General features: G+C 58.2%; 1 protein-coding gene across 1 annotated transcript in view; it reads left to right on the forward strand.

Moving 5' to 3' along the window:
- Positions 1-6826: 6826 nt before the first annotated feature.
- QSOX2 (quiescin sulfhydryl oxidase 2) overlaps positions 6827-26620 on the forward strand; it is a 29077-nt gene continuing 9283 nt past the window's right edge. Inside the window, exons 1-9 of the mRNA XM_082470054.1 lie at positions 6827-7194; positions 18281-18381; positions 19953-20001; positions 20621-20726; positions 20862-20952; positions 22162-22307; positions 23518-23652; positions 23858-23987; positions 25961-26083. Coding sequence (XP_082326180.1) covers positions 6864-7194; positions 18281-18381; positions 19953-20001; positions 20621-20726; positions 20862-20952; positions 22162-22307; positions 23518-23652; positions 23858-23987; positions 25961-26083 — 1212 coding nt within the window. The 5' untranslated portion in view covers positions 6827-6863. The remainder of the gene's footprint in view (positions 7195-18280; positions 18382-19952; positions 20002-20620; positions 20727-20861; positions 20953-22161; positions 22308-23517; positions 23653-23857; positions 23988-25960; positions 26084-26620) is intronic.

Consider the following 26620-nt stretch of genomic DNA (forward strand, 5'->3'; position numbering starts at 1 on the left):
GCTTCTAACTTCTGATGTGGTTAGGATTTCTTGAGATGGGGCTCACTTATGCTGTGCTTGGATCTCTTGAAAGTTACTTCCAATGTCCTACAGCAATCTCTCTGCCTGTCTGTCATCTATATCAACGATCACTCATCTATCATCTATTTAGTTATCTATCATCTATCATTTATGTCATCTATCAGTCGTCTACCTATATCAACTATATCTATCATCCATCCATCCTCCATCTACAATTCTCTAATTGGAAAATACCTGCTTGACAAGGAATCAAGCAAACGGTGTGTTGGCTTAAAATGTCCTGCTGCTGACCCAGCTTTAGGAGAGGAACTCATTCACTTAACTACGTTTATGGACCCTGGGGAGACCCAGACTTTCATACGCTTGTAGTTTTGAGTGGGCGGCATCTCCAAAGTTGGTCTGGCAAAGCTCCCAGGGGCTGCCTCTCAGACCCCATAGAATACTGCAGGGTCCCTGCGTGAAGGCAGGAGCCCCCTACAGCCCTTCACCAGGCTCCAGCCTCTGGGGCAGACTCTCAGATCTGGGTGGACCAGCTCACCAGCCCAGCCTCCGTCATACCTCCAACTCACCGAGAACAGGGTCACGGTCCCGGAAAGCACCAGCTACGAGAGTTCATGTTGATTTCCCCCCCGATATTCCCAAGCCCACCTTAGAGAACAGAAGAAGTTTGGGTCCATGGGGGAAAATGTGTGTTCATTCTCCAAGTACACAATTTCAAAACAAATTTTGAACTACAGCTTTCTTATTGATTTCCTATTAGTTTTCTGACAAATTAGCCTGTAATTTTTAATTTTTTTCTATTTATTGCTGACCCTTTTGGCTTTACGAGGCCATGTGAGAGGAATTATGTATTTTACACACACACGTCTGGCATGGTCATAAATCTCCCACATTGAAACCCTGCAGATTTGCCTCAAATTCGATAGTCTCGGGTCTGGTCACTATGGGCTGGGGCTGACGGCTCTGCATGACGTGTGGCCACGCCTGCAGCTGGACAGAGGGCCTCCCGGGGTGCCCAGCAGGCTGTTGTGCCCCTGGAGTCATTTTTCAGCCCATGGCCCCTCGCCCTTGAAGGGAGTCTGGTCAAGGGGGACTCATGAAAACCCTGGCCTCGCCTTCCTGTGACAGCTGGATCCAGGGAGCATGGGGCTATAAAATGACCGGCCAGAGGAGGAAGTACGTCCACCGAAGGTGTTGGATGCATTTAATCTCAGCCAACATCATGCGTGCGGAGCCGAGGGCTGTGGCACTCAGATATATTGACCTGGGGCAAGACTTCAATTTCAAGATTACTCCCTCCAAGGTCTCACCTTGGCTCCAATCCCTGTAACCTCTTGGGCCAATAAATCTTATACCAGCCTCCAGAGAAGTCATTATCTTTCATAGAAAATGATTATTTCTCCGTTAAACCCCTCATGGAATTTTCCTGGGATCTGTCTCCTTCAGCTTCCCCGCTCAGCTGTTCCCTCCTGCATAAAATGCCCAAAACTCACCTCCAGCGATTTAAACCCCAAATCATCAGACGAGCTTTACGAGTCCCTTTGATGCTTTGCCCTGCGCAGCCATAACAGCCTCTCTATAACATACAGATGAAGGCCACGGGAGCGGTTGGGGGTGATGGCCGCACACCTGCAGCAACACGCCGCAGCCTTTGGGATGGTGCCTTCCCGTGCCCGGGGCGTCTGGCTCCCACCGGGCAGGAGGCGAGCACACTGGCCTTCCAGAGAGAGCTGGGGCCCCGGGGTCAGGTTGGCCTGCAGCTGGGGGACAAGGCTGTCGGTCAAGTGCTCAACAAGCGGTCAGGGAGTCCCATCCCACGCTCGCTGGCTTCCCTTCAGCAGCGAGGTCCCAGAGGGGCTGCAAGTCCCACATTTGTCCCCCGTCCCTGGTCTTATCCACCCACCCTATGCCAGCCATCAAATGCCAAGCTGCTCCTCTGCATTTGTCCCCCAACCAGTGTCCCCTTTGCCCCAAGCGAAGTCTCCTCTCTGACACCCCGTGAGCACAGCTGAGAGCAAGGGTGGCGTTTGCAAAACTTGACGGCAGGCTGAGGGGAAAGGGCAGAATCACACACACACACACACACACACACACACACACACACACCCTGCACCCCTGGCCCTCCCTCGGGAGCTCCCTGCGCCCCACCCCTGCCTGCTGCTCTCCTGTAGGGGCCTTTCCAGGGGCCGTGTCCATCCAGGTGGTAACGTGGGCATTTAATTATGCTAGGAGCCCACGTCCTAAGTCCTGCTCTACTTCTTCCTGGGGGTGTGGCAGGGACACCGGCCCCCAAGCCTCCGTGACTACCGTCACTGCCCTCTTTTTTTTAAAAGAAATTCACGTTCTTTTATTTATTTATTTATGGCTGTGTTGGGTCTTCGTTTCTGTGCGAGGGCTTTCTCTAGTTGCGGCAAGTGGGGACCACTCTTCATCGCGGTGCGCGGGCCTCTCACCATCGCGGCCTCTCTTGTTGCGGAGCAGAGGCTCCAGACGTGCAGGCTCAGTAACCGTGGCTCACGGGCCCAGTTGCTCCGCGACATGTGGGATCTTCCCAGACCAGGGCTCGAACCCGTGTCCCCTGCAGGCAGACTCTCAACCACTGCGCCACCAGGGAAGCCCAGTCACTGCCCTCTTTACCGTGTCATTGTGAGGACACAGAGGAGAGCCTGTTCCCACCAGGCTCCATCCCCGGCACGTGGCAAGCACTCAGGAATAATCCTCCTTGTAAGTCTTCCGGAGAACGGCTGGTGTCCTTAACCAGCTGAGCCCAACACCAAACGCCGGCTGAAGGGGTGTGGAAGGCGGCGCCCGCTCTGGGGTTGGGGCTGCAGGTGGAGTTTGTCTGCCCCCTTCTTCCCTCACCCTCGTGCAGAACTTCCCCCATCTGGGGGGGCGCTCAGAGGAGGGACAGCTGGCCCTGCCCTCCAGGGCTCATGTCCATTCAGCCGGACGCCAGCTGGCATTACCAGGATGATGACCAGGGAGGAGACTCAGGGCTGGGAAGGGGGTTCTGCCTTTGTCTCCGGCGTCAGAATGGGCCCTCCAGGTGTTGGGGGCACCCGGGTTTGAGAGTCCCTCTGCCACATACGTTCCATGCATGCTTAACCACGGCACTCGGCTCTCCGAGCCTCAGTTTTCCCCTCTGTAAAACAGGAATAGCAATATCTCATTTCATCGGCTCTAAGATGCAAAACTTCCCGACATTTCAATCCCTTCGAACTCAGAGTGCATCTCACAAATCTGAGAATTATCTGTGATACGTGCCGCCCCACTGGCAGCACATACAATTGCTGGGGTGTGTCTCAGCGCCCCGAAATGCAGGTGGCTCTCCAGCAGGGAGGAGGAGCAGACTTGAGGAGGGTGCCGAGGAGGGGGCGCCGGGCTTCAGCAGGGAAGCAGGGCCTGGCTAATCCTCGTAAGTTTTTACCGTTCTCAGACACAACCCCATCCCCTCGTTTGACTGTTTCTGCATTTGGCTGCATTGTACAATCAATGCATGGTTTTCCTAAGAACTTGTCATTAAATCAATCGTGTGTTCTAGGGCCAGAGGCCCTTTGGATTTGATAAACGGTGGCGTTGTTTTTAGGGTGCAGCCTCCCAGTGCTGGGCCAAAGGAGCACATAGGCCCACTGGCTGCCCCAGAGAGCAAGGGTCCCAGAGACCTCCCCTCCAACCCCCTCAGTGTCTGGATGGGGACACAAGGCCTAAAGAAAGAGCTATGAGTGATAGTGGGACTTGAACCTGCGGAGGGAAGGGGCACGGTCCTTCTAAGTGGCCTTGAGTGTGTCCTAAGGCCTGAATTTTGTTCCCCCTAGAATTCCTATCTTGAAGCCCTAAGCCCCAATGGGATGGTGTTAAGAGGTACCTTTGGGAGGTGATCAGGGTTTGATGAGGTCATGAGGGTGGGGCCCCCACGATGGGGTTAGTGACCTTACAAGAAAAGACCAGAAAGCTCCCTCTCCTCTGTCCACACACAGCACAGAGGAAGGGCCAGGTGAGCACAGGAGAGAAGTGGCCGGCCATCTGCCAGCCAGGAAGTGAGTCCTCACCAGAAACTGACAATACCTGCACCCTGATCTCGGACATCCAGCCCGTGAGAAATAAATAAATGTCTTTTGTTTAAGCTGCCTGGTCTGCAGTGTTCTGTTACGGCAGCCTGAGCAGACCAAGACAGTGTTCAAAAGCTAAGCCCCTCGGGCTTCCCTGGTGGCGCAGTGGTTAAGAATCTGCCTGCCGATGCAGGGGACACGGGTTCGAGCCCTGGCCCGGGAAGATCTCACATGCCGCGGAGCAACTAAGCCCATGCGCCACAACTACTGAGCCTGTGCTCTAGAGCCCGTGAGCCACAACTACTGAGTCCACGCGCCACAACTACGAAGGCTGCATGCCTACAGCCCGTGCTCCACAGCAAGAGAAGTCATGACAGTGAGGAGCCCCTGAGCCGCAACAAAGAGTAGCCCCCGCTCACCACAACTAGAGAAAGCCTGCACACAGCAACGAAGACCCAACACAGCCAAAAATAAAAACAAACAAATAAATAAATAAATTTATTTAAAAAAAAAAAAGGCTAAGCCCCTCCTGGAAGAGTGAAGCAGGTGTGCAGGTGAAGCCTAGACTCCTTCCCGACAGCCTGGCCTTGACCATCTTTGCCGACTGCATGACCAGATCCTGGTCTGTTTGCTCAACAATCACCATAGGACTTCATGGCCATCCCTCCCAGCCTGAAGGCAGGGGGGTGGAGGTGGGGGGGATGAGCCAAGCCTCCAGACCAAATCCACTCGCTGCTCCGTCTTGATCTCCACACGTTCTTCTGCTTTCTCTCCCTGCCCCCCACCACTGCTCCTCTGGTCCCCTCCTCTCCTCAGCCCTGCAGCCGCAGGCCCAGGGCTCAGCATGTGGCCAGCCCTCTTGCTTCCTCCTGTGGGGACCTCAACCAGCCCCGACTTACCATCTGAGCCCCAGCCTCACACAGCCAACCAGTGGCCCGACACCAACCGCAGATGTTGAAAAGGTCTCTGGAATTCAACAGGGCCAGGCCAACTTTGATCTCCACTCTCACCTCTGCACTGCTCTCCCACCCCCTCCCCTGCAGTCTTTCATCTCAGCCAAGGGCAACTTCATTCTTCCAGCTTCTCCGGCCAAAGCCCGGCAGGCAAACGTGACCTCTTTGTCGCGTACCCTGGATTTAATCCACCACGTATCCTACCTTCATACATACTCAAAGTCTAACCCTTCTCACCAGCACCACGGTCCACCCCTTGCCTGAGCCCCACTGTGTCTTGGAGGGCGGCGATGGCCCCTCAAGGTTCTCCGGCTTCTTCTCTTCCCCTGGTTTGCTGTTCTTCTGGCATGCTCGCCCCTTCTGCCTCAGGGCCTTTGCACATGCAGTTCCTCTGCCTGGGCTGCTTGCCTCTCCTCACCTCCTTCACCCACAGTCTTCTTCTCAGAGAGGCCTTCCTGACCCCCTGTGTGCAACAGCCCCCTCCTCCTGCACTGCTTTACTGCTTTTTATAGCACTTAACTTCACCTTACTTGTTTGTTTTGGGTCTCTCTCCTGCAGTGCAGACCCAGTGGCACTCAGGCTTGGCTTTGTCTCCAGGGCTTGGTGTGGAGCAGAAGCCCAGCAAATGTTAGTAAAGGAAGGCAGGAAGAATGAATGGGGAGGGGGCACAATGCCTCATCCAGGGGCCCTTTGGTTTGGATCATCTTATCCAGGGTTTTCTAACCCTTGTCTGAAACAAAAACAACAAAGCTCTTTTCAGACGAAATCTTACACAGAGCCTCACAATGTAAAGGGCAGAGAGAGGATTGCATTGCTATAAATGTAGTTTGTGTTCAGATCATATCATTTACATATTTAACAATCACGCATAAGAGTGAGGTGGCCTGGAACGTGAGAATTTGACCTTCCAGGCCAACGGATGACGGATGCTGACTCACGTCTGCTCTGTGTCCACTTCCTTTCTTTTCTGTTTTGGTCACACAGTTCAGAGAAAATCTTGATATGCATAAAACAATTAGGAATAGCAATTGAAAAAACAGGTCTGCTGTCATACTGAGCAAACAAGCCATAGGAATCTTTATTTCCTAGGTGCGCAGAGAAGTCATCCCTGAACGTTCCAAAATTTAGCTCTGTAACACATCTGAGTTTGTGCGGGTGTTTTGTTACATTTTATGAGTTAAAATCTCATATTAAAAAGTCAAGGTCAGCGTTGCAGACCCTCTGAAGCCGCAGGTAGGGTTGCCAGGGAAAACACAGGACGTGCAGTAAAATGTGAATTTCATTTAAACAGCGGATCGTTTTGAAGTCTAAGTATGTCCCATTAAATTTGCATTTCAGGTATGATACATACGTAGACTTAGAAACAACTCTCGAAAAAAAACCCCAAAACCAAAAACACCTCTCCGTTTATTTGAAATTCACATTTAACTGAGCGTCCCGTACCTTCACTTGCTAAATCTGGCGACCCCATCCCAGCTTGGGGTGGGGAGTGGGGTGTGTCTGCGGAGGCGGTGAGAGTGGGGGCGGGGCATGGAGGGGCGGAGCCGGGCGCGGTCCGAAGGCGTGGCCAGGCCGTTGGGGCGGGGCCATGAGTTCAGGGGCGGGGCAGGAGGCGTGACCAGGCGGTTGGAGGAGGGGCGAGTCGGTGCCTGGCTCTCAGGGTCCGGGACTGAGGGGCGCCTGGGAGCCGGGGCCGGACGCGCGGGGGCGGAGCTGGGGGCGGGGCCTGGTCTCCGGCGGTGGGGGCGGGGCCTGGCGCTGGAGGAGGGGCCGGGCGCGCGCGGCGCACGTGACGGCGGTTGCCAGGGTGAAAGGTCAGGCGCGGCGCGGCACTCCCAACATGGCGGCGGCCGGGACGGCGGTGTTGGCGGCGCGCAGCCCGGGAGCCCAGGCGGGGACGGAGGCCCGAGTCCGGCGCCCGCCCCCGGCGCGGCCCTCGCGGCTCCCCCCGCTGCTTGTGCTGCTGGCGGCGGCGGCGGGGCCGGGCGCGGGCGGCGCGGCGCGGCTGTACCGCGCGGGCGAAGACGCCGTGTGGGTGCTGGACAGCGGCAGCGTGCGCGGGGCCACGGCCAACAGCTCCGCCGCGTGGCTCGTACAGTTCTACTCCTCGTGGTGCGGCCACTGCATCGGCTACGCGCCCACCTGGCGGGCTCTGGCCGGGGACGTGCGAGGTGAGGCGCGCCCCCGCGCGGGACTCGACCCCGGCCGCTCGGCCTGGCACCTGTGACCCCCGGTTTCTTCCCTCCGGCTCGCGGCAGCCTCTCAGGCCCCTTTCCCGTTGTCCTACGGGGGCACCTCGCATAGGCCGCCGCTGGCCTGCACCCCGGGGTGTATCCCCCATATGACCCGTGAGATCCAGGGAAGTCGGCCGTCTCAAGTCAGAATGACAAGAATCCTTCTCCCCCAGCCCTCACTCCACAGCTGGGGACAGGGAGGCCTCCCCGTTATCGCCTAGCTCTCCAGACCCCTAGTTTTGAGTCCCTAAGACCTTCATTAACGCCCCAGGCCTTTATCCTAGCTGTGTCCCGACGTGCATCCCATCCTCAGTAATTCCACTGCAGTGCCTAGACTCCTCCTTTGAGGATCCCCGTTCCTATTCCAAGCCACTTTCCCTGTAAGTCCTTCTTCACCCTCTTCTGGTTTGGGTAGCTGAGCATATGGTGGATTCTCAGCGTCCACAACATAGATGTCCAACTACGCTGGACGCTTCTCTATAGAAGCAGAAAAAGACCTTCAAAGCATTTCATTGGTTGGTTCCTTGTTCGTGGATACGCAGCCTTGGATAAATCTGTCACCCACCAAACTTCTGGTCATGTTCCCACACTTGATTGATGTTTGGCACCTTCCTCATGTTGCAAATTGCTAATCAGTCACTAAGCTATTGGCCTGCTCTAAATGGCAGAGTTGTAGCCAATTAGGGGTTTTGCTGCAGCCTTCCTGCAAGCTGGCCACGCTTCAGAATGGAATGCGAATTGCTCTGAAGTGGGAGCTGGTCTCCAGCAAGAGTGGGGTTTGGCTGGACTCTTGCTGAGGTTGAGCTGACCTCTAATTGTGTATTTCAGTGGGCAAGAGAGTAACAAATTGCTGGGTTCTCTTCCTGCACTTTAGTTTTACATCCAACCCTGTTGTGATTTTTTCATATCTAGACAGACTCATAACGAAACGTTAAAAAAGTCTAAATAGGGCTTTTGTGCATGATTGTAAATGATTATTTTTAGATGCGTCTCCTCTTGCCTTAGGGTGTTGGGGCCTGTTGATTCTAAAGGGTCCGTTCTTTGAGCTAATGTTTTCTTGAGTCCCTAGTGTTTGGCGCTGGTCAGAACTGAAATCAGAGACTATGAAACGGACATTTTACTCCTTAGTAGGTTTTTTTTTTTAAGCCTTTGCTTTGACACCAAACAGAGGACTTTGCAATTCTCTTTTGTCATTGGGCGGCAGAAACACAGAGAGGTAAATTAAAATGCGGGTAGCTCTGGCAAGACGTTTGTCACCTATTCTGTGCATATTTTGATTTTTTCAGTTTAGTGTCTGAAATATAAATGTTGTAAACCAGATCTGAGTGTTGCAAAGTATTTCATAGTTGAACCAGCATGTAAGGAGCCTTGAAAATTGTCCCTGGAACTCAGAAGGAAAGTTATTTTTGGAACCGAAACTAGTAAAACCCATACCTAATGGTGTGATTAACTTAACTGTTAGCTAAATAAGGTTATCTTAAACGAGTTGGACATCCTACAAGTCAAAGCAGGAAGAGCAGGCCTGAGACAGAAGGAGATGTGGCTGAGAGTGAAAAACAGCTGTGGCTCGAAAGACAGGGCAGGCAGGGGCAGGGTGAGGGGAGCGGCGGCCAGGGGGTCCTGAGAGCCAAACTGCCCGGGGGGCTCCCGAGTGCCAGCTCTAACTGGAGGCAGAGCCTTGGCACTTGGGGTCCCCAGAGAGAGCTCACCTGGGGACTTTGTCGGCCCAGCCCAGGCCTGCTGGATCAGACGCTCTGGGCATGAGGCCTGGCGTCCTGTCAGCACAAGCCCCAGAGGTGGAGGATTTCTGTGCTCGGGGACGCTAAGCCTGCAGGACCACTGCAGGAATGGGCCTGTGGCCAAAGGGGGCGGGAGCGTGGCTTATGAACTACTCCCTCGTGGCTGTCCACACACGAGAACGCCCCAGTAAAGGAACCCGTTACTTGGCCCTGGGGTCCCACGTGACTGGCCACAGGGCCCTTCCGGTGCCTCATTTCCGCGAAGTCCCCGTGGAACACGTTGGGAAGAGCTGCCCTCACCCTCACCGAGGAGGCTGGCGCAGCCCCTCTGCCCAGCGCCTTCTTCTGGCCGCGGGCCGTCACGCAGGGGAGGGGGTGCCCAGCGCCCACAGGGTCCGGTCTGAGTGCAGTCATCACCCCGCTTCACTGCTTTGGGCCGGCTCAGTCACTTGTGAATTGGAGTGTCCGGTGAGTCCCGGGGCACGCAGACCTTGGACTAGGCCCGTCAGCTGCCTCTTCCCACCCCTCTTGAAATGCAGTGTCCAGCCAGCTTGCCCCATCTGCCCCCCACCCCAGTCTCGACAGCAGTGTGGCTTCTAGAAGGTGGGTGGTTACAGTACAGCCTCTACTCCCTGGCTTGAGATTGCCTGGGGCGGGGTGGGTGGTCACTGAGCTAGAGGAACACCTGCTTCCCCTGCTGTCCCCCCATCAGCGCCTCCTAAGCGGCCTCTCCCACTTGCTCAGAGTGGGTAGGGGTCTGCAGAGGGCGGGGCTCCTCCGCTCGGCAGGGCCTCTCTCTGCACAGCTTAGGGACACCTTTGTTTTCCTAAAAGATTTGGATTGAACTTTAGCTCTTCGCTGATATTTTCAAAATTTTAAAAATAATTGTTTTTCCTTCTAAGAAGATGGCTTAACAAACTAAAGGTCTACTCTTGGGTGCCAACTGTCCTCCCAGCGTTTACGTAGATCTGGCTCAGGCCTGTCACTTCTAAGTCCTTCGCGAAACAAAACCCTGCTGTGTCCCTGAAAATCCTTTTGCCCGGAGCTGTGATGTTAGCTCAGTTGGTGATGCCACTTCCTTTTGAGGTGGGAGCTGAGACACCTGTGGGGGGGCAGCCCCCCCCCCACACGAGACGGCCCTGAGGAGCCGCGGAGACTTTGTCGAGGCAGGAGTGTCCCTGCCAGCATCACCGGGTCCTGGTGTCCGGCCCGGCCCATCTCTCCTCCGCTCTGTCTTTGGGGAAGAGCGCCAGGGAAGCAGGGGCAGGTTTTCTGTCATTGGCCCCAGAATTCTTGATGAGAGACTCAGAGGGGCGCCCCGGAGCTGGCAGGCAGGCACCCGCCGCGCGCCCCTTCTCCTCCTGTCCCCCACGTGTGGTCACACGGTTGAGTGGCAGGCCGGGGGCACCAGAGCCCCGATGGCTCGCTCCTGGCGTCTGCGGGGACAGCCGGGCACCTTCTTGCTGCTGGGGCTTGGTCTCACCTCCCGGTGAGCTCTTCATCACCAGCGGTCTCCTGGTCAGCATGGCCGGAGGCCTCGTGGACGTGAACTGGACCACCTGGTGTTCCCCACGGGTCATTACCTGTGCACCGCAGAAGGAGGCGGGACTGAGGGAGGAGGGGTGCTGATGGAACAGGAGCTCGCCTGGACCCCAGAGAAGTGGGTGGGCAGGGACGCCCCCCCCCCCCCCCCGTTATGGGCCCAGCAAAGCCTGTCGTGGGCTCCCGCCACCAAGACTCGTCTGCAAGACCCAGACTTCATTGCGACCAGGTCCAGAGGGACACCGCCGCTGTGTGAAGCCCGCGACACTGAGTGAAGGAGCCTGGTGGTAAATGCCGCTGGCCCTGCCTGGGCTTTGCAGGCGAGTCGAGGACCTTACCGATCTTGGGAGCTTTTCCTGCCTCGTGATGCACAGCCTCCAGCCAGCAGGAGCCCGTCCGCATCCAGTGGGCTCACTGCAGAGCCTGCGGAACCACGTACAGTGTCAGCTTAACCACACGGGGCGAACTCGGGGCGTGAAAGGATGCTTGAGACCCGGTCCCGGCCCTCTGCCCCGTGGCGAGGCTGAGGCAGAGCGCCCAACTCCAGGCTGCTCTGGGGGGCTCGTGTATAACGCGTGCTCCTTAGCATGAGGCTTAGTTTCTGCCTAGGCCTGTGTGTCCTGATTTGCAGCTTGAACGTGGAGCTTATCTAAAAAGCCCTTTGCTCGTCCAGGAAGGGGCCTGTGCAGGGACCAGAACGTCCTCCAGCAGCTGGAATGTGGGATCAGAAACCCCAGCGTCCCCCTGACTTCCCGAGGATGAGGAGGAAGAGGAGGCCATAATGGAGCTCTGGGCCTTAAGCACAACAGTCGGTTGCATCCTTTTAAGCCTCGGAGGTTAATTAATCTGTACTGTAATCATTTTCTAGAACCAATTGTTGCTTGACCATAAATCAGACTTTTATAGATGTTTTATTAGAACTTGATAAGTAATGGTGAAAAGTTTAATCCTGTTAGGTTAAGTAATATGGTTACTTGACAAGGAAACCTGAAATAAATTTTAGTCCACTGTGTATAGAAGCTTAATTGTTTCACAGGTATTTTTTAAGCCTGTGGTACTAAAAACAGACGGGCTCATGAGTGGGAGTGAGGAACGGGCGCGGGCCTCACCGCTGCTCCCTGTGGAGGCTCTGGCGGCCTCCCTGCCTCGCAGCTGGCGCGCTTCACCCCCGTGTCTAGTTGGGGGTGGCTGACTCTGTCTTGTCCTGAAAGCAGGCAATTTGCATTCGGTTTAGAGCGCTTCTCTCCTTTGTGTGGTGGGGTCCCAACAGGTGGGAGAGGCAGGAGGAGGGGAGGGTACCAGTTGAATGGGCAAAGACCCTGAAGCTCAACCTCTGAAATGGTTTGCATTTTATTTGATAAAATAGACTGTCTCCCTTTTGTGTGGGGTGAATGCCGTCCATCTGCTGGGATACTTGCAGTGGCTGCTGGCGCCTCTGTAACCGAAATTCTCCCTCATCTGCCTCCTTCCGGGCCTTCCCGCGGCTTCTTTCAAAGGTGGACAAAGGCCGCGTGAGGTGTGGGCAGGCCCCGCGCCAGGCTGCCGCCTCGACGGGGCGCGCCGTCTGGAGTGGAGCCCTGGCCGCCTGTGGACGTGGGAGCCCTCGGGCCGGGCAGGGGGCTGTCCTCTGCCCGCCAGCGTGCGCCCTGCCAGAGCAGCGCCGGACTTCGGCTCTGCGTTAATCCAAGTGCGTTCCCTTTCCTGTGGACCCCGTCCTTCGGGGGAGGTGCAGACAACGAACGGAAAGCGGGCAGCATGAACAGTGGGTTGGAGGGGTGAGTCCTAGGAAGGGGAGCGGGGCGGAGGGAGCGGCGCAGGGCAGGGCCGCTGAGCGAGGGGCCCGCCATGTCGGGGGGACGGCAGGGCCGAGGCCCAGGGCGGGCAAGACCGAGCCGCGCCCAGAGGGTCCAGCTCCGAAAGGGGCGGGGGGAGCCGTGCTCTCCCTCCTGGCCAGCAGGGAGGAAGAGCAGCTTTCAGCCGGGGCCACACGACCTGGTTCCTCTGGAGGATCCCTGGCTGCTCCCTGGAGGACTGAGGGCCAGAGGCCCGCTGGCCGGCGGGAGTGCCGCGGGGGAAGGGAGGCGCCCCACCCCGCGCCAGCTCGCTTCGTGAGGGGCCGACGGGCCTGGGGGGGTGGGTTGTGGAGGGTAGTAGCGCTTGTTCTCCAGAGCTTTCAGGTGTTTGGGAGTGGCGCCCAGTTGGCGAACGGGAGGAAGGGCGGCCTTCCAGGCGGAGTGCACTCTGGGGTAGATGGGGTTTGGCCAGACTTGCCAAGTGAAACAGCTGGCAGCCCGGGGCTCTGTAGCGTCACTGTCGCGTTCGTTTCCAGGGCACAGCTGCTGTTACCGCCCTTGGCCAGGCACTGCCCCGGTCGGGCTAGTCTTCTTCCACATCCTGCTGTTGAGACACATTTAAAACTTGGACAGAAGGGTGGGACTCGTGTCCTCTCAGTGTCATGTGGCCTCAGCCCCAGGTTCCCCAAGGACCAAGTCCAGGGGGTGTACCTGTGTTTGACCTTTGCTTAATGACTGTTAGTTCAGGGCTCAGACTCAGGCTGCAGTGAACTCACAGACCTGATCGGGCAGAGATGCAAATCGCTTCTGTCCAGTGGGAAGGGGAACCCTGCTGGCGTTGGCCAGCTCTGTCTCAGCCGGGCTGGTGCTGGTGGCCGTGTGCTTGGTCCTCTCTCACCCCGAACGGGTCCTTCAGTAACCAGGTCAGGGCATGTGTGACACCTGTTCCCTCTGCAATGTATGAGTCATGCTCTTAGCTTTTTGAAAATTACGCCCTGATACTGACTTAGGATGGACTCAGTGTAGGGAACCCTCACGCTAGTACATTTACCAAGCATTTCATCTGTTAGAGACGTCCAAGGAAAGACTAGGCCAGCGTAAGTTTTTCTAAAACATCCCACAAAGCATTTCAGCGCGGTCGGACTGCTCCTGAGGCACCGTTGCTTTTTCAGGTAACACCTCAGCTTTTCACTGTTATGCTGGGAATAAGCAATTGGTTAAAAACCTGGGGGAAACCAAGGTTGTTTTTCTTTTTCTTCTTCATTTTGAAGCCACTGGCAGTTGTACCCTATTTTGAAGGGCTGGGTCTACCTACTGGGTGCCTGGGACACTTGAAGGCGCTTTGGAGGCTGAAAAACCCGAGTAGGAAGATACAATCTAGGGTCTCTGTTTTACAGCTGGGGTGACACAGGCACAGAGAGACTCCTAAGTTTCCCAGTTCCTCGAAACCTGGTGGCAGAGCGGGTGTGGGCCGGACGCTCTGCCTGCAGCCGCGTGTCCTTATGCTGTCCGGCACTGCCTGCTGCATTGGGGTGGGACACAGCAAGGCTGCAGGACCTTTGGGGTCCATTCAGGGCGGCGGCCCGGTGCCAGCTTGAAGGGGTGGTGGGTGCACACTGACTCCCTCCCAGGAGGGCTCCCAGGGTGCTGGTGCCTGCGGGTGCCCACCCCCAGCAAAGCATCCCCACCCGAGCATCCCCTGTGTCAGGCCAAAAAGAACTTTCCACCTTTTCACTGGGAAGGTGCGAGTTGACGCTGAGCTGGACGAGTGTGACCTGCCAGTTGAGGGCGGGCTGCCCTGCCTGGAGACTTATGAGAAAAGCACGCTTGGGCCTTCCCTGGCAGTCCAGCGGTTAAGACTCTGTGCTTCCACTGCAGAGGGCGCGGGTTCGGTCCCCGGTCGGGGAACTAGGATCCCACATGCCGCGTGGCCAAAAACAGAAAAGCGAGCTCAAGGTCAGTGTGTCATGAATGTAACAGGAGGTGGGGAGGTTCCCTGCCGGGCGGCCTCCTCTGCCTTCCCGGCTGCTGCCCAAAGGCCCAGCCTGGCACAGCTCCAGAGCAGCACGCCGGGTCCCCCTTGGTCATCCTGTGGGGACTCTGAGCTGCTTCCTCACTGGTAAAGTAGGAAGGAGGACGGTGGCATCCCAGGCTTGCCTGTGAGGCTTGCCCAGGATCACGAGGAGCAGCGACGCCGTGAAAGCTGTGAGTCCCGAGCGGGACGGAGGAGGGGAGAGCGGCCCTCGCGGCACGCGTGCATTGTGCGGGTCGGGCCCGGCCGGCCATGGTGCTGTGGGTGGAGTGCCAGGCCCTTCCGCTCCGTCCGTGCGTTCAGGCCCGTGACGTGGCTGCGTCCTGTGGTCGAGGTGGGGTGCCACGCCCGCGAATGGGTTCCTGCCCTCTGGGGTGGCCCACGTCTAGTGAGGAGAAGGTGTGAGATGTGTTGGGAGTACAAGGATTGTCTGTACGTTTAAGAAGGGGCCACGTTGTGCAGAGGCTTTTTAAAGAAGTCATCAGAGGAAACGGCTGCTTCATTCCACGCGTGACTGTCTGAGGGTTTGGGGGGGCGGACGTTAGGGTGGCGGCGTCGGGGGGCGCTGAGTTGGAAGTGGGGCACGTCTTCGTCTGGAGGCAGCAGGACCAAGCGGGGAGAAGATCCTGGTAGGACCCTCCGCCTCGGTGGAGGGCGGGCCGGGCGCCTCGGGTGCTGCGTCTGCTCTGCCTGCCTGGACGGCGGGCCGCGGGCTCTGGAGCCGCCGAGCCGACTGGACCTCGGGCCGAGCTCCAGCCCCGCCTCCTGCGTAACAGCCAGCTGCCCACCAGGCAGGCCCCACAGCGCGTAACCTGTGAACTTGCTCCGCTTGGGAAGAGAGGCTGGTGGGGCTTCTCTTGCCCTGGTGACCGCTCCTGGGCAGGGCCAGGGATGGCCTCTGTGAGGAGGCGACATGTGCGGCACTGAGGGAGAACGTGGCCGGGCGCTCAGAGGACAGTGTCCGCCCGAGGACCAGGTCCTGTGGGCTGAGAGCTGGGCGCGTCGCGGTGGGGCTGGTGTCCCCACGCGGGCCGGGCAGAGTCTCGGGCTGGGGTGGGCGCCGGGCCCCGATCCGGGTCTGCGGGCCGAGCAGCCCGTGGAGCCCGCGGTTCTCGTTTGCGGTCGCAGAGCGGTCGAAGTGGGGCCGTGCGTGAAGCCAGCGCCGTGTTAGAGTTGGGCGGGCCGGCACCCGGGCCTGCGGCCTCCTCTCCCTGCGGCCGCGCGCGGCAGCCGTGCTGGGTGCTGTTTGCGGCCTCCTGCACCGGGGATCCTGGGAGGTGCAAGCTGAGGAGCGGGACACGTGGCCCCCGCAAGTACCCTGAGGTTCCCAAGTTTTCTACATTTATTTTTATAAGTAACACATACTTATTAAGAAAAATCTGAAAAACAAAAAAGTGGGCCCAAGTCCCACCGTGAAAACTGCACCCTCGTGAACGGCTTTTTCTGTCCGGGGCTGGCTCCGTTGTGTGCATAATGTCAGCTCTTGAAGCAGTTTTCCGTTTTCTTTCTCTCTGGGTCCTAGAGCACTTTTTTTGAAGATGGAGTGAAAGCGTGCCATGGAGATTCTCAGTAAGCCCTGAAGCCCTGTGTCTGTGCGCCGGGGCGGAGGTAGCAGGAGCGCGGTGGCGGGTGCGCCCGCAGCCCGGCCGCCGGGGCGGAGGCGGCCCTGGGAGCCCGGCAACCTGCCACCCGTGCATCCTGCCCTGCGTCCGGGCCTCTGCCGCGCTAAGTGGATGAGGGTATTAACTGTTCTTCCTTAGGTCCTTGTAATTGGACACTCCAGAAAGATGCGACCTGTGATTCGGGAGGGCTCTGGGAATTTTGTTTTCCATCCATTTAAATGGCCTCGAGATGAACCGGTTTCACTGAGGCCACATTAAGTGGAACAGTATTCGGTCATTGATTGTGAAAGCAGAACTTCGGTTTTTTTCTTTTTTCTTTTGTTTTTTACTTGATTCTTTGCATTATATTAACGTCGGTAAATATTTTGTATAATTACAGAGGAAAAAGGCCTGTTTTTTTTTTTAAGATTTTTTTTTTTTATTTTAATGTGGACCATTTTTGAAGTCTTTATTGAATTTGTTACAATATTGCTTCTATTCTGTGTTTTGGTTTTTTGGCCCTGAGGCATGTGGGATCTTAGCTCCCCGACCAGGGATCGAACCTGCACCCCCTGCATCGGAAGGCGAAATCTTAACCACTGGACTGCCAGGGAAGTCCCAAAGGCATGTATTTTTAGGGAAAAGTGGTATATGAGGTGGAAAAAGAAGTAAGGATTGAATCGCTAATATGTAGAAGCCGTCATGTTTGTATAATACTTAGTGATGGGCAGTATTTTCTCTCTCCTTCCAGGCATGCTTTTAATACAGCCTCTGAAGTCTCAGGTCTTAGCAACGCTGAGAAAACCCGTTTGGCGTGATTTATAACCAAATGACTAGATGGGTGGTGTCTGCGGGAACTCACCAGCGCCTCAGGGACAGACCTTGTCAGTTCCTACTCAGAAGTCACATGGTACAGAAGGCGGCTAGCGGGACTCGCCCTGTCCCTGGCCCGTCCCCTCCGGCCCGTCCTGCCCGGGTGGTTCTCTGCTCCTCTGTGTGTCTGCAGAGGCCGCCAGCTCACCCTGCTTCCCCTGCAGCCCATCCCCCTGTGGGCGAGGAGCCAGGAAACGTTTGGGAATCTTACCGTCCCAGAGAAAGGGAGCAAATCTTTAAAGGGAAAACCTCACTGGAGGATGTTGGGGAGACCGCTCCTTGGAAGCTGGTGACCGAAGGGACGAGCTCCGCCCTTACCGCTGGGTGAGCCGCGCCTCGGGGTCTCCAGGGCGCAGCTTCGTCTGTACAGACTGCCCCCGCCCGCCGTCTGGCCTGCAGCCCTCGGGAATTAAAGTGTTGGGCGGGGGGAGGGGGGTTGTCCATAAGAAGGAAGGCAGCCAAAGGTCACCCATCTCCTGTTGGAAGAATGCCACACCACCTGGGAACTGGCCTCCCCCAAAGCTGAGATCTAGGTCCGCATGTTTACAGAAAACCCGGGGGCAGGGGGCAGTCGCAAAATCCAGATGGTGGGAGACCGCGGGTGTAGAAGACAGGCCTTGTTTGGACGCGATTTAAACAAAGTAAGCAAAAATGGGACAATTAGGAAGATTGGACTCCCGACCAGATGTTTGTTGCTGTTGAAGCATGTTGGTCTGAGTTGGTGTGGTGCCGGGAGGACGCTTGTGCTGGGAAAGAAGCTCTTCCCTTTGGGAGACGCGTGGTCGGTTATGTCGAAACGACTGGCTGGCGGCGGCCCACCTGGCACAGTTGGGAAGGGGCTCAGGGTTTGAGTGAAACAAGACTCAACTGTGAGCTGGTTAAGTGTTGATATTAAAGGTAGGAAAAAAAATGTTTAAAACTGCTCCTTTTCTACTCCCAAGAACGGCAGCAGTGTCTGAGGGTGTGGGAAGGGCCTCGGGGAGAGCATTTGGAACCACTTCCTTGGTGTTTGCACACGGCTGTGTCTTTGGCCTGCAAGACCGGTGGCCAGACGCTGCTGGCCTTTCCTCTCGTTCGAGTGAGTACGCGGGAACGCTCTGGCTAAACGTCCTGGACCACGTGCGTCCAGTTAAACTGTAAACGCTGTCCCGGTGTCCCTGACGGAGGGCCGGCCACGGGCTGATGACAGCCCTCCGTTCCCGGCGCTCTCATCCGTCTCGGGGTCGTTTAATTCGGAGACCGAGGAGGCTGCGGGGCGATTTGCAGGTTCGGCAAACAGCGCTTTGCCGTGTTGCCATCAGCGATGAGGGTCCCGTCCTCTTTCCCAGCTCAGCTCAGGACTGTCCTGAGGGTGGACGGGCTTGCGGGATGGCCCGCGAGGCTGCGGGCCTGGGTGGACCGTGGGGACGGGGCCGCACTGACGGTCTCACTCCTGCTTTTCAGACTGGGCCGCTGCCATCCGAGTCGCCGCCCTGGACTGTGCGGAAGAGAAGAACCACGAGGTGTGCCGCGCCTACGAGATCCACTTCTACCCCACCTTCCGGGTGAGCACCTCCTCCGTCCTCGTGGCGGCGGCTTTCAGTTGAAACCCACCACCTATGTAATCCCTGCATTTTCAGCATTTGGGGCGGGCGTCTTGAAACGTAGCGGGGATTCTGTTTGCAGAGGGTCACCTCTCGTTCCACCCCGTTGGGTTGCCCGTGTCGTGGTGGGACTGTACCCGCAGCTCCTGCTGGCACCCAGCGAGGGGAGGGGGGTGAGGCCTGCAGGTGGGGGGGCGGCCGGGAGCTGCCCTGAGAGCCGGTCTGAGGCCTCCAGCCGTCGACACGCGGCGATGGGTCTGGGTGCCGGCGTGTGCCCGGCCTGCCCGGCCATGTGCCTGGCACGGCTGTCCCTCCGACAGGCCTGTCCCTGTCTCTCCCACTAGGGGGCGGGCTGGAAGCTGAGAAGCAGACCCAGGTCTGTGTGCGCATGTGTGCGGTCCCTCGCCTGCACACGAGCGCATCACGATGACTTGACATCTCAGGAAAAAAGCTGAGCTTTTGGAAGTGACCTCTGAGAAGCTTGGAGGCCCCCCTGCCTCTCAACCCTCACATCCCACGCTCTCTGTGGCGCAGCGTCCCCTAAGTGTTGACCTGGTGACAGCCGCGCATCCGTCGCCTGGCTGGGCCGCGCCCACTGGTCGGCCTGGTGCCCCAGCCCCACCAGAGTCACCCTCCCCTTGAGCCCCGTGCTGAAACGTGTTCCTGTTCTATTTTTCTGTCTTACTTTGTTTCAGCTTTACGCACAGGGCTCTGTGTGCTGTGTGTGAGCTTCGGGCCTCCTCTTTTTCCTAACAGGACGTTGCTAGAATCACCCGCACACCGGCTGGGGCTGGGGTCTGCTGGCAGCGCGGTTTACCACCGCGGGCCCTGAGCTGCCGTGGGCACTCACGTGTGTGTCCTGTGCCGCCTAGTGCCGGCCTGGAATGCGGTGCTGGGCCTTCCCTGCTGACGGGTGACAGGGAGTGATCACTGCTCCACGGGTGGCCCTGTCTGCTGGTGTCATTTGCCCGTTTTCCTCTCCCGCGTGTGTGCTTTTCTGACTGATGTACAGGAGTCCTGTGTCTTCCCGCCACTTGCCCTCCTTCAGCTATGCGTGTCCGGGGATGTCAGCACCCAGCCTGTCACTGTTTCCACTGTCTTTACTGTGTCTTTTAACGAAGAAGGTTTTTAATTTTGATGTAAAATCCTTTTGTTCTGCTCAAAGACACTTGATATAGTGCCTGCCCTCCTCCCTAGGAGTTTTTGTGTCGTTGAGCGGACGTACCGTGAATATCTAGCACCAGGAGCCTTTAGGGGACGTGCCGTCAGCCATAGTTCCAGCCCTGTTGGGGCAGAAAATGTAGACAGTGGGGTTCCGGTTGGTGCTGAGCAGCCACTCGTGAATCTGGAGGGAAACACTGTCATCCACAGAAACACATAGAAATGTGGTTCGTCATCAGTCAACGTGAAGTTTCTGGAGAAGAGGGACGAAAGCTCTCAAGGATGATGGTCGTTTTGTTGCTTAAAGATTAAACGTTTACACAGACGCCAGGCAAGGCTGTTTCTTATTTGTTCTGTGTTCTTCTTCTTAGTATTTTAAAGCATTTGCAAAGGACTTTACAACTGGAGAAGATTTTAAAGGTAAGGACCGAAGTGGTCTGTTCTGCTGCCCTAGATTCCGTCCCTCTTAGACAGATCTGTTCACGTGAGGCTAGAACACGCCCTGGATGGGTCTGGCCCTCACCCCGGCTTTGGCACGTTTACCTCGGCACCACTGGCCCTTTCTTTCCTGTAAGGGTCCAAACGGTCCTAGTTTCAGCGAGAATTCTTTCTTCTGTGCTTTGCCTTCCTTGGCAAATATGGTGGTGAAATTTATTTTCTTAAGTAAACTTTTCTGGAAAAAAGAAGAGTTTGAGAAGTGTACACATCACAAGGGCACCCCGATGAAGTTTTGTCAGTGATCCCCCCAGCTCCCCCCGGGAGCCCACAGTGAGGGCAGTCTGCCTGCCTCTGAACCTGGTATAGATGGACGCGTGCCTGTGGCCTCTGTCTCCACGCCGCGTGCGTGTGTGCGCGCGTGCGTGCGTGGGGCGCCCCCCGTGGCCGTGTGTCCCTGGAGCTCTCCGATTCCCACGCTGGTTGCTGAGAGGCCTCCCGGCATGTGAATCCACGGCCGTGTGCGCTCGCACCGTCGGGGCCCTGGAGTGGGACGGGCGCTCGGCAGGCAGACGCGGCCGTGACGGTGGGTCCCGCCCTGCAGGGCCGGACAGAGAGCCGCAGACGGTGAGGCACACGATGATCGACTTCCTGCAGAGCCACACGGACGAAGGCAGGCCTCCCGGGTGCCCGTCTCTGAACCCCATTCGGTGCGTAGTGCTGTAAAAAAGGTGGCACGCTGCAAGCTGAGTTTAATTTTGTAAAGTAGAGACTTGCGTTAAGTGACGTGGGCACTGGTCTACGGTGGCCTTGAAAGCACTAAAAGCCTCTTTTCCTCTTAAAAGGCCCAGGGACGTTCTTTCTCTCATTGACAACAGCGGTGGCCGTTACGTGGCTGTCTTATTTGAAAGCAACAGCTCCTACGTTGGACGTGAGGTACTGTCTGCGCCTCTTGCAGTGTCGGGTCTGTGATCAGATTCCTGTGTGACAGTAACTACGTCGCCTGATCTGTTGTATTCTCGGAATTGGCGTTTGTGTTATTCAGCAGACGCACTGGTTACAGAGAAGACTGTTGGGGCGAGGGTCTGCCTCCAAGGGGAGAGGAAGCAGCTCCCGAGTGCAGCCTGGTCCTCTGGGTGGGGGGCCTGGTCCCCCGGCGGGGGCCAGGAGGGACTCAGGGCAGACCTGGCCCTCGGGACGCGCGTCTTCCCTGAGGGCATTCTCTCTTTCCTAGGCGTTATGATCAAGATTTTTTCTTTGCTGTATTCTGAACTCGCAACTTTTTTGCCAAATCCCAGATTCTGTGAGACAGTGTTTCTGTCGTGAATCTTTGTTTTATTTTCACTTCACACGTGTGGGTCTGAAGCCCTTGCCTTTGGCAAAGTCTCAGTAAAATCCAGGTGCCAGAAGCCGGGCTGGAGGGCAGGGATTCTTTACCCCGAGGTGTCCTAGGGATGAGAGAAGACACCTCACTCCGGAACTTAGCCCCGGGTGCCATGTTTCTCCCTCTCTGCTGGCCTCCCGCCTGTTCTTCCGAGATCGGGGCTCTGGGAAGGAAGTGTGGTGGTCCCAGTGGGGCTTTGGCTGCCGGCCGAGGCCCCCGGTTGGGATACGGCTCTGTCGCTCCTGAGAGAGAGGTGGTTCTGCCCCCGACTGTCCGGGTGGCACACCGGGGCTTGCTGTTCGTCTTTCACACTCTTCTAGCTCCTGAGATGCCACCCAGGGGTCCCCCTGCCACTGCCCCCCCAGCCTCAGCAGCCCTGGACCGGGCAGCTCTGGAGGGAGGAACGGCCGACCGGGGGCGCTGTCAGCCTCCCAGCGCAGGCCCCGAGGGTGGAGGGGAAGCTGGAGGCCGGGGCGTGGCCCCAACTCGCGTGGGGGTGACCGTCCCTGTCTGACGACCGTGGGCCTCGGAGGGTGCGTGAGGAGCACAGCACGGACCCCGCTGACGGTCTGCACGGGGAGGAGGCTGTGGTCCCTGCCCGCGCGACAGTCGGGGGCCTGACGGTGCCACAGAGCAGGGATGTCGGTGGCCTGGCTGAGAGGGGGTGAGCCGCGAGGCTGTAGGAGACTGCGTTCGTCAGTTCCGCTTCTGGAGGACCCTGCCGTCCGCAGCAAAGGTGACCGTACTTTCTCGTTGCCCAGGTGATCTTAGACCTGATTCCCTACGAGAACATCGAGGTGAAGAGAGCGCTGGGCTGGGATAAAGCCTTTCTGCAGAAGCTCGGTGTTTCTTCTGTCCCCTCGTGTTACTTGATTTACCCAAACGGGTCCCACGGATTAGTTACCGTGTAAGTAGAGTCTGGCTTCAGGAATGTTTGTGACGCCACCGACACCCCCAGCCCCTGGGCTCTCACCGGCGTGCGGGGCGGTGGGGGAGACCGGCCGCAGGCCCCGCACGGCGCTCACCTTGCTGACACCAGCAGCACCGTCATCAAAATGCCGCTTGCCTCTGCGCTGGATGCCTGCACACCCGTAAGATAAGCTCGGCTGAAGAGGAAGCAAGTTGAGTCGAGGCTGGGAGAGCGTCACAGGTGGGGAGGCGAGCTGCCTGCCCGGCCCCCCAGCCTCAGGCCGGAGGCCCCAGGCCAGCCTCACCCGCGTCCCCGGAGCTCTTGGCGAGGCACCGCGTGTGGACACAGCGGCGAGAAGGCGGGCGCTTTCCTCCCTCGGGGCTCCTGTCTCGGCCTCTGGGAAGTTTAGCTGGGGCACCGAGGGCGCCGCCCCCAGGAGCCTCAAGCACGCCGTAGTTCCTTGAGTGTATTTTCTATTCTTTTAAAAAAAATGGAATTCAGGGTAAGCCAGGAGGTCTTACCTGGGGTGCCTGGCCCTGCAGCAGACCTTCCTTGAACTGCCATCTTGTTTCAGAGAAAAAAGCTCGTTTTATATTCAAAGCGTCATCTGTACAACCTCAACATAAAATGACATTGATATTTTTACCAATAACTGCTGTGTTCTCCTTTGGGGAATGAAAATAAGCTCTGGACCCTTTGGGGGACCCCTGAGCTACCTGGGGAGGGCACAGTAACAGCCTTCACAGCCCTCCACTCCCCGCCGGTGGAGGGGCCACTCCGCAGTGCTCAGGAGCCACCGGGCTGTGAGGAGGGGCCGGGCGCTCCTTCCCCCTCCCGCCCGACTCCGGACGCCCCACGCGGAGCTGGCAGCCTGTGGGCAGAGGATGTCGAAACCACAGTTTGGATAAAGCTGATCTTGGCAGATGCTCAAACCAGCGTAGTACTACGATTCAGTTTTGTTCGGTGGGGATGTTGTGTTCTCAGGTGGGGGGCCAGCTCCCCGAGGCCCGGGCTTTGCCACCATCCTGCCCCGCCCAAGATACCTGCAGTAGATGCCCAGAGGACGGCTGGGCTGGGTGGTGCACGTCACCCCGGAGTTACGGAGGGAGGGCTGCTTTGAACCTGGGGCCGCAAGGCGCCTGCGGACGGGGGCCAGGCTGCCGAAGCCCGCCTCTGAGCCCGCGCCCTGCCCTCCCCTTTCTCGCAGCGGGAAGCCTCTCCGATCGTTTTTCTCCTCTTATTTGAAGTCATTGCCGGATGTGAGGAAGAAATCGCTTTCATTGCCTGAAAAACCAAGCAAAGAAGACAGCTCTGAAGCCGTGGTTTGGAGGGAGTTTGACAGGTGAGCGAAGCTGCCGGGAGTGTGTGCCTGGGGTCCGGGGGTCGCTGCAGGGCGGCTCGTTCAGAAGCCCGCCGGCCACCTGCCGGCGCTCGGGGATTCTCCGCGTTGTCTCCCCGGGTGGCGTCCCCCTGGGGTAGGAGCCAGCACGCGGGAACCTACGTGAAGAGAGAGGCGCCCACGCTGACCTTGTAGCGTTTCCTCCCAGGTCGAAGCTGTACGCGGCTGACCTGGAATCGGGGCTGCACCACCTCCTGAGGGTGGAGCTGGCCGCCCGCAGGTCCCTGGCCGGGGCCGAGCTGAAGACACTCAAGGACTTCGTCACCGTCCTGGCCAAGGTGCATGGGCGTCTGGCCCGGGCGGGGGGCCACGGGCCAGCCTGGGCTTGACCACGTGACCTCGCCCGTCCTCCACTCACCCAGACGCCTGCCGTGTGCCGGGGGCCTGCGGGGCACAGAGCTCCTGGCCGCGTGGAGGCGCCCGCGCACTCGGCGGCAGGGGGCGGGGACTGCAGGGCAGCGCCGCGGGGTCTGAGGGCCCTGCCTGCTGGGGGGTGGGGGGGCGAGCGGTGCCCGGGGAAGGCCTGAGGACCAGCAGGACGAGCGGGGAGTGAGCGGGAGTGGGCGGGAGGCCTGTGCGTCGGGGAGCTGGGAGGAGAGGTGGGGAGGGCAGGCCTCCGGGCAGGGAGACGGCTGCGGCCGGCGGTGTCCTGTCGGGTGGCGGGTGGGCCCTGGGGGTAGGGCACGTGGCGGCTGCTGTGTCAGCTCACGTTTAGCGGGCAGCAGCCGGCGGGGTTATGTTCCTGCCGAGAACTCTTAGCTCCAGCGCTGAACGTCCAGGCTTGTGGTCTTTTTCTGGGCCCAGAGCCCCTGCGCTGGGCAGAGGTTGGAGCAGTCGGTCATCCCTCTTCCCCGGGGATGGACCTGGGCCCCTGTTCTGTTGGCCCAGCAGCCCTGGCCGTGGCCCTTCTGCTCTCTGACCTCTGAGATAGCCCAGGCCCTAGACACGCCCGGCCCGCCGTTGGTCACCTTTGGTCTTGCGCTGGCTGCCGCGGCTGCCACGGGAGAAGTCTGCTTCCAGAGGCCACCTTCATAGCACCTATTGTTACCTAAGAGATAAGGAAGCTTAATTCTGAAAGGTTTCCCTTGCCACGCTTACTCACGTTGTAAGATCTTTGAAGAAACTCAGGAGGTAGAATTTACGTTTAAGGGAATAATGAGTCACCTGATTTGTTTCAAATGAATAAACGGAAACTGTTTAGACAGTTCTCCTCACGCTGCGCCCGCAGAGGTCAGAGCCCTCCCGCTGTCCCCGCCCCTTACGCGCGTCCCGCCTGCCCATCCACGTCGGGACGGGGGTCTTGCTCCGCACGTGCCTCGCGGTCTTCGTCCCCGTTCCAGTCCTGTGTCGCGCTGGAGGGCTCCACACGTGGGCAGAGCCTGTGAGTCAGATCAGCATAAGTTATTCTCAATAGTTTTTCTACCCTTTACTTAAACTTTAAATGCTGGTCAGTTGGTAATGGTGCTCTGTAAGCAACGTTGGGAAAACCCAGATTTTGCAGAGTTGAAGATGCGATGTTTCTGCAGCTGGGGCACCCACATCTGTCTCAGCACCGTTGTTAGTAAGGCCTCAGCCCAGGTTTCTAAGAGCTCTTTCAGCCTTGAATGTGCACATTTCATTGGCAGCATCTAATCGAAGCTCCCCACAGAAGGACTGCAGGACCGCTGGGATCCTTGCACTCGAGGCTTCCTGGGCCGCCAGCGTGGCCTGAGTGTCGACGTGTAGTTAACCAGCGATGGCACTTGTTTGCGTGGAAGCCTCAGGGGTGTGCATACCTTTTCCAAATAGTCTGACAGTCAGAGATGGCAGGGGGGAGGCGAGGGTGTGTAAGGACAGCGGGCGGGATTAGCATGCATTACCGCGAGGAGCATGGAATGAGTAGGCAGTGATTTCAGAAAGGCCCACAAGCCCTTGACAACGTGATAAATAAGGCCCCCGGCGGCCGTGTGCTCGGCGTCGTGAAGTGGCCGCCGGGCGTGAGGACGAGCGGCTGTGTCCCGGGTGCTGGGCGGCCGTGGAGCTGCAGGAATGGGGCCCAGTGCGGGTTTCCCCCTCGTCTGTGTTCTGGGGAAACTAGTTCCTCCAGAAACCCCCCACCCCTGTTCTCCGGTCAGAGCCTGGGTGGATTGGAGACACTTCCTCCCTCCAGCTGGTGGGTCCAGGTCAGGGCAGGCCTGGTCTCCGCCCCTGGGAGGCCGTGCCGTGGAGGGCGCTTCCCGACCGGTCCCTGAGTGTGGTCTTCCCTGCTCAGCTGTTCCCCGGGCGGCCGCCGGTCAGGAAGCTGCTGGAGACGCTGCAGGAGTGGCTGGCCAGCCTGCCCCTGGACAGGATCCCTTACGACGCCGTCCTCGACCTGGTCAACAACAAGATGCGGGTGAGGCAGCCCCTTCGACGAGCCTGGGGGACCCCGCACCTGCCCTCGGCCGATGCGCCGCCAGTCTCCCTCCCCGCTTCTGCCGCCCGGTTTCCACAGCAACCTCCAGCTACCTCTGCCTGGGTCTGGGACAGACGGCCGACCGAGACGACGGGGGTTTTGTCAGGCAGTGTAGCATTAGGGTTTGTTTTCTGTTTTAATTTTTAGTAAACTCGTCTAGATTTCACACCTAAAAAAGTAGTGAATAAAGGCGATGGGTCGAGCTGCCGTGCAGGCCGGGCGTGCAGCCAGGGTCTTGGGCCGGCGTCTGCGGCCACAGCCTCCACGGCGTAGGCTCCCTGGGGTCTGATTCCAGCAGCCCTGTGGGTGCCGGTTTCTAGCCTCGGCCTCTGCTCCATGGGACCTGAGCCGTGTGACGGGGAAGGTGGCCGAGAGCAGGGGCTCAGACCCGCAGGGGCCGGGCCTGTGCAGTCGCCCGGGGGGACCGAGGGGCCGGGATGCCCACAGAGTGCAGTTCGCAGCCCCTCGGCCTTCAGC

Source organism: Balaenoptera physalus (genome assembly GCF_965194825.1).
Source record: "Balaenoptera physalus genome assembly, chromosome: 7".
Taxonomy (NCBI): Eukaryota; Metazoa; Chordata; class Mammalia; order Artiodactyla; family Balaenopteridae; genus Balaenoptera; species Balaenoptera physalus.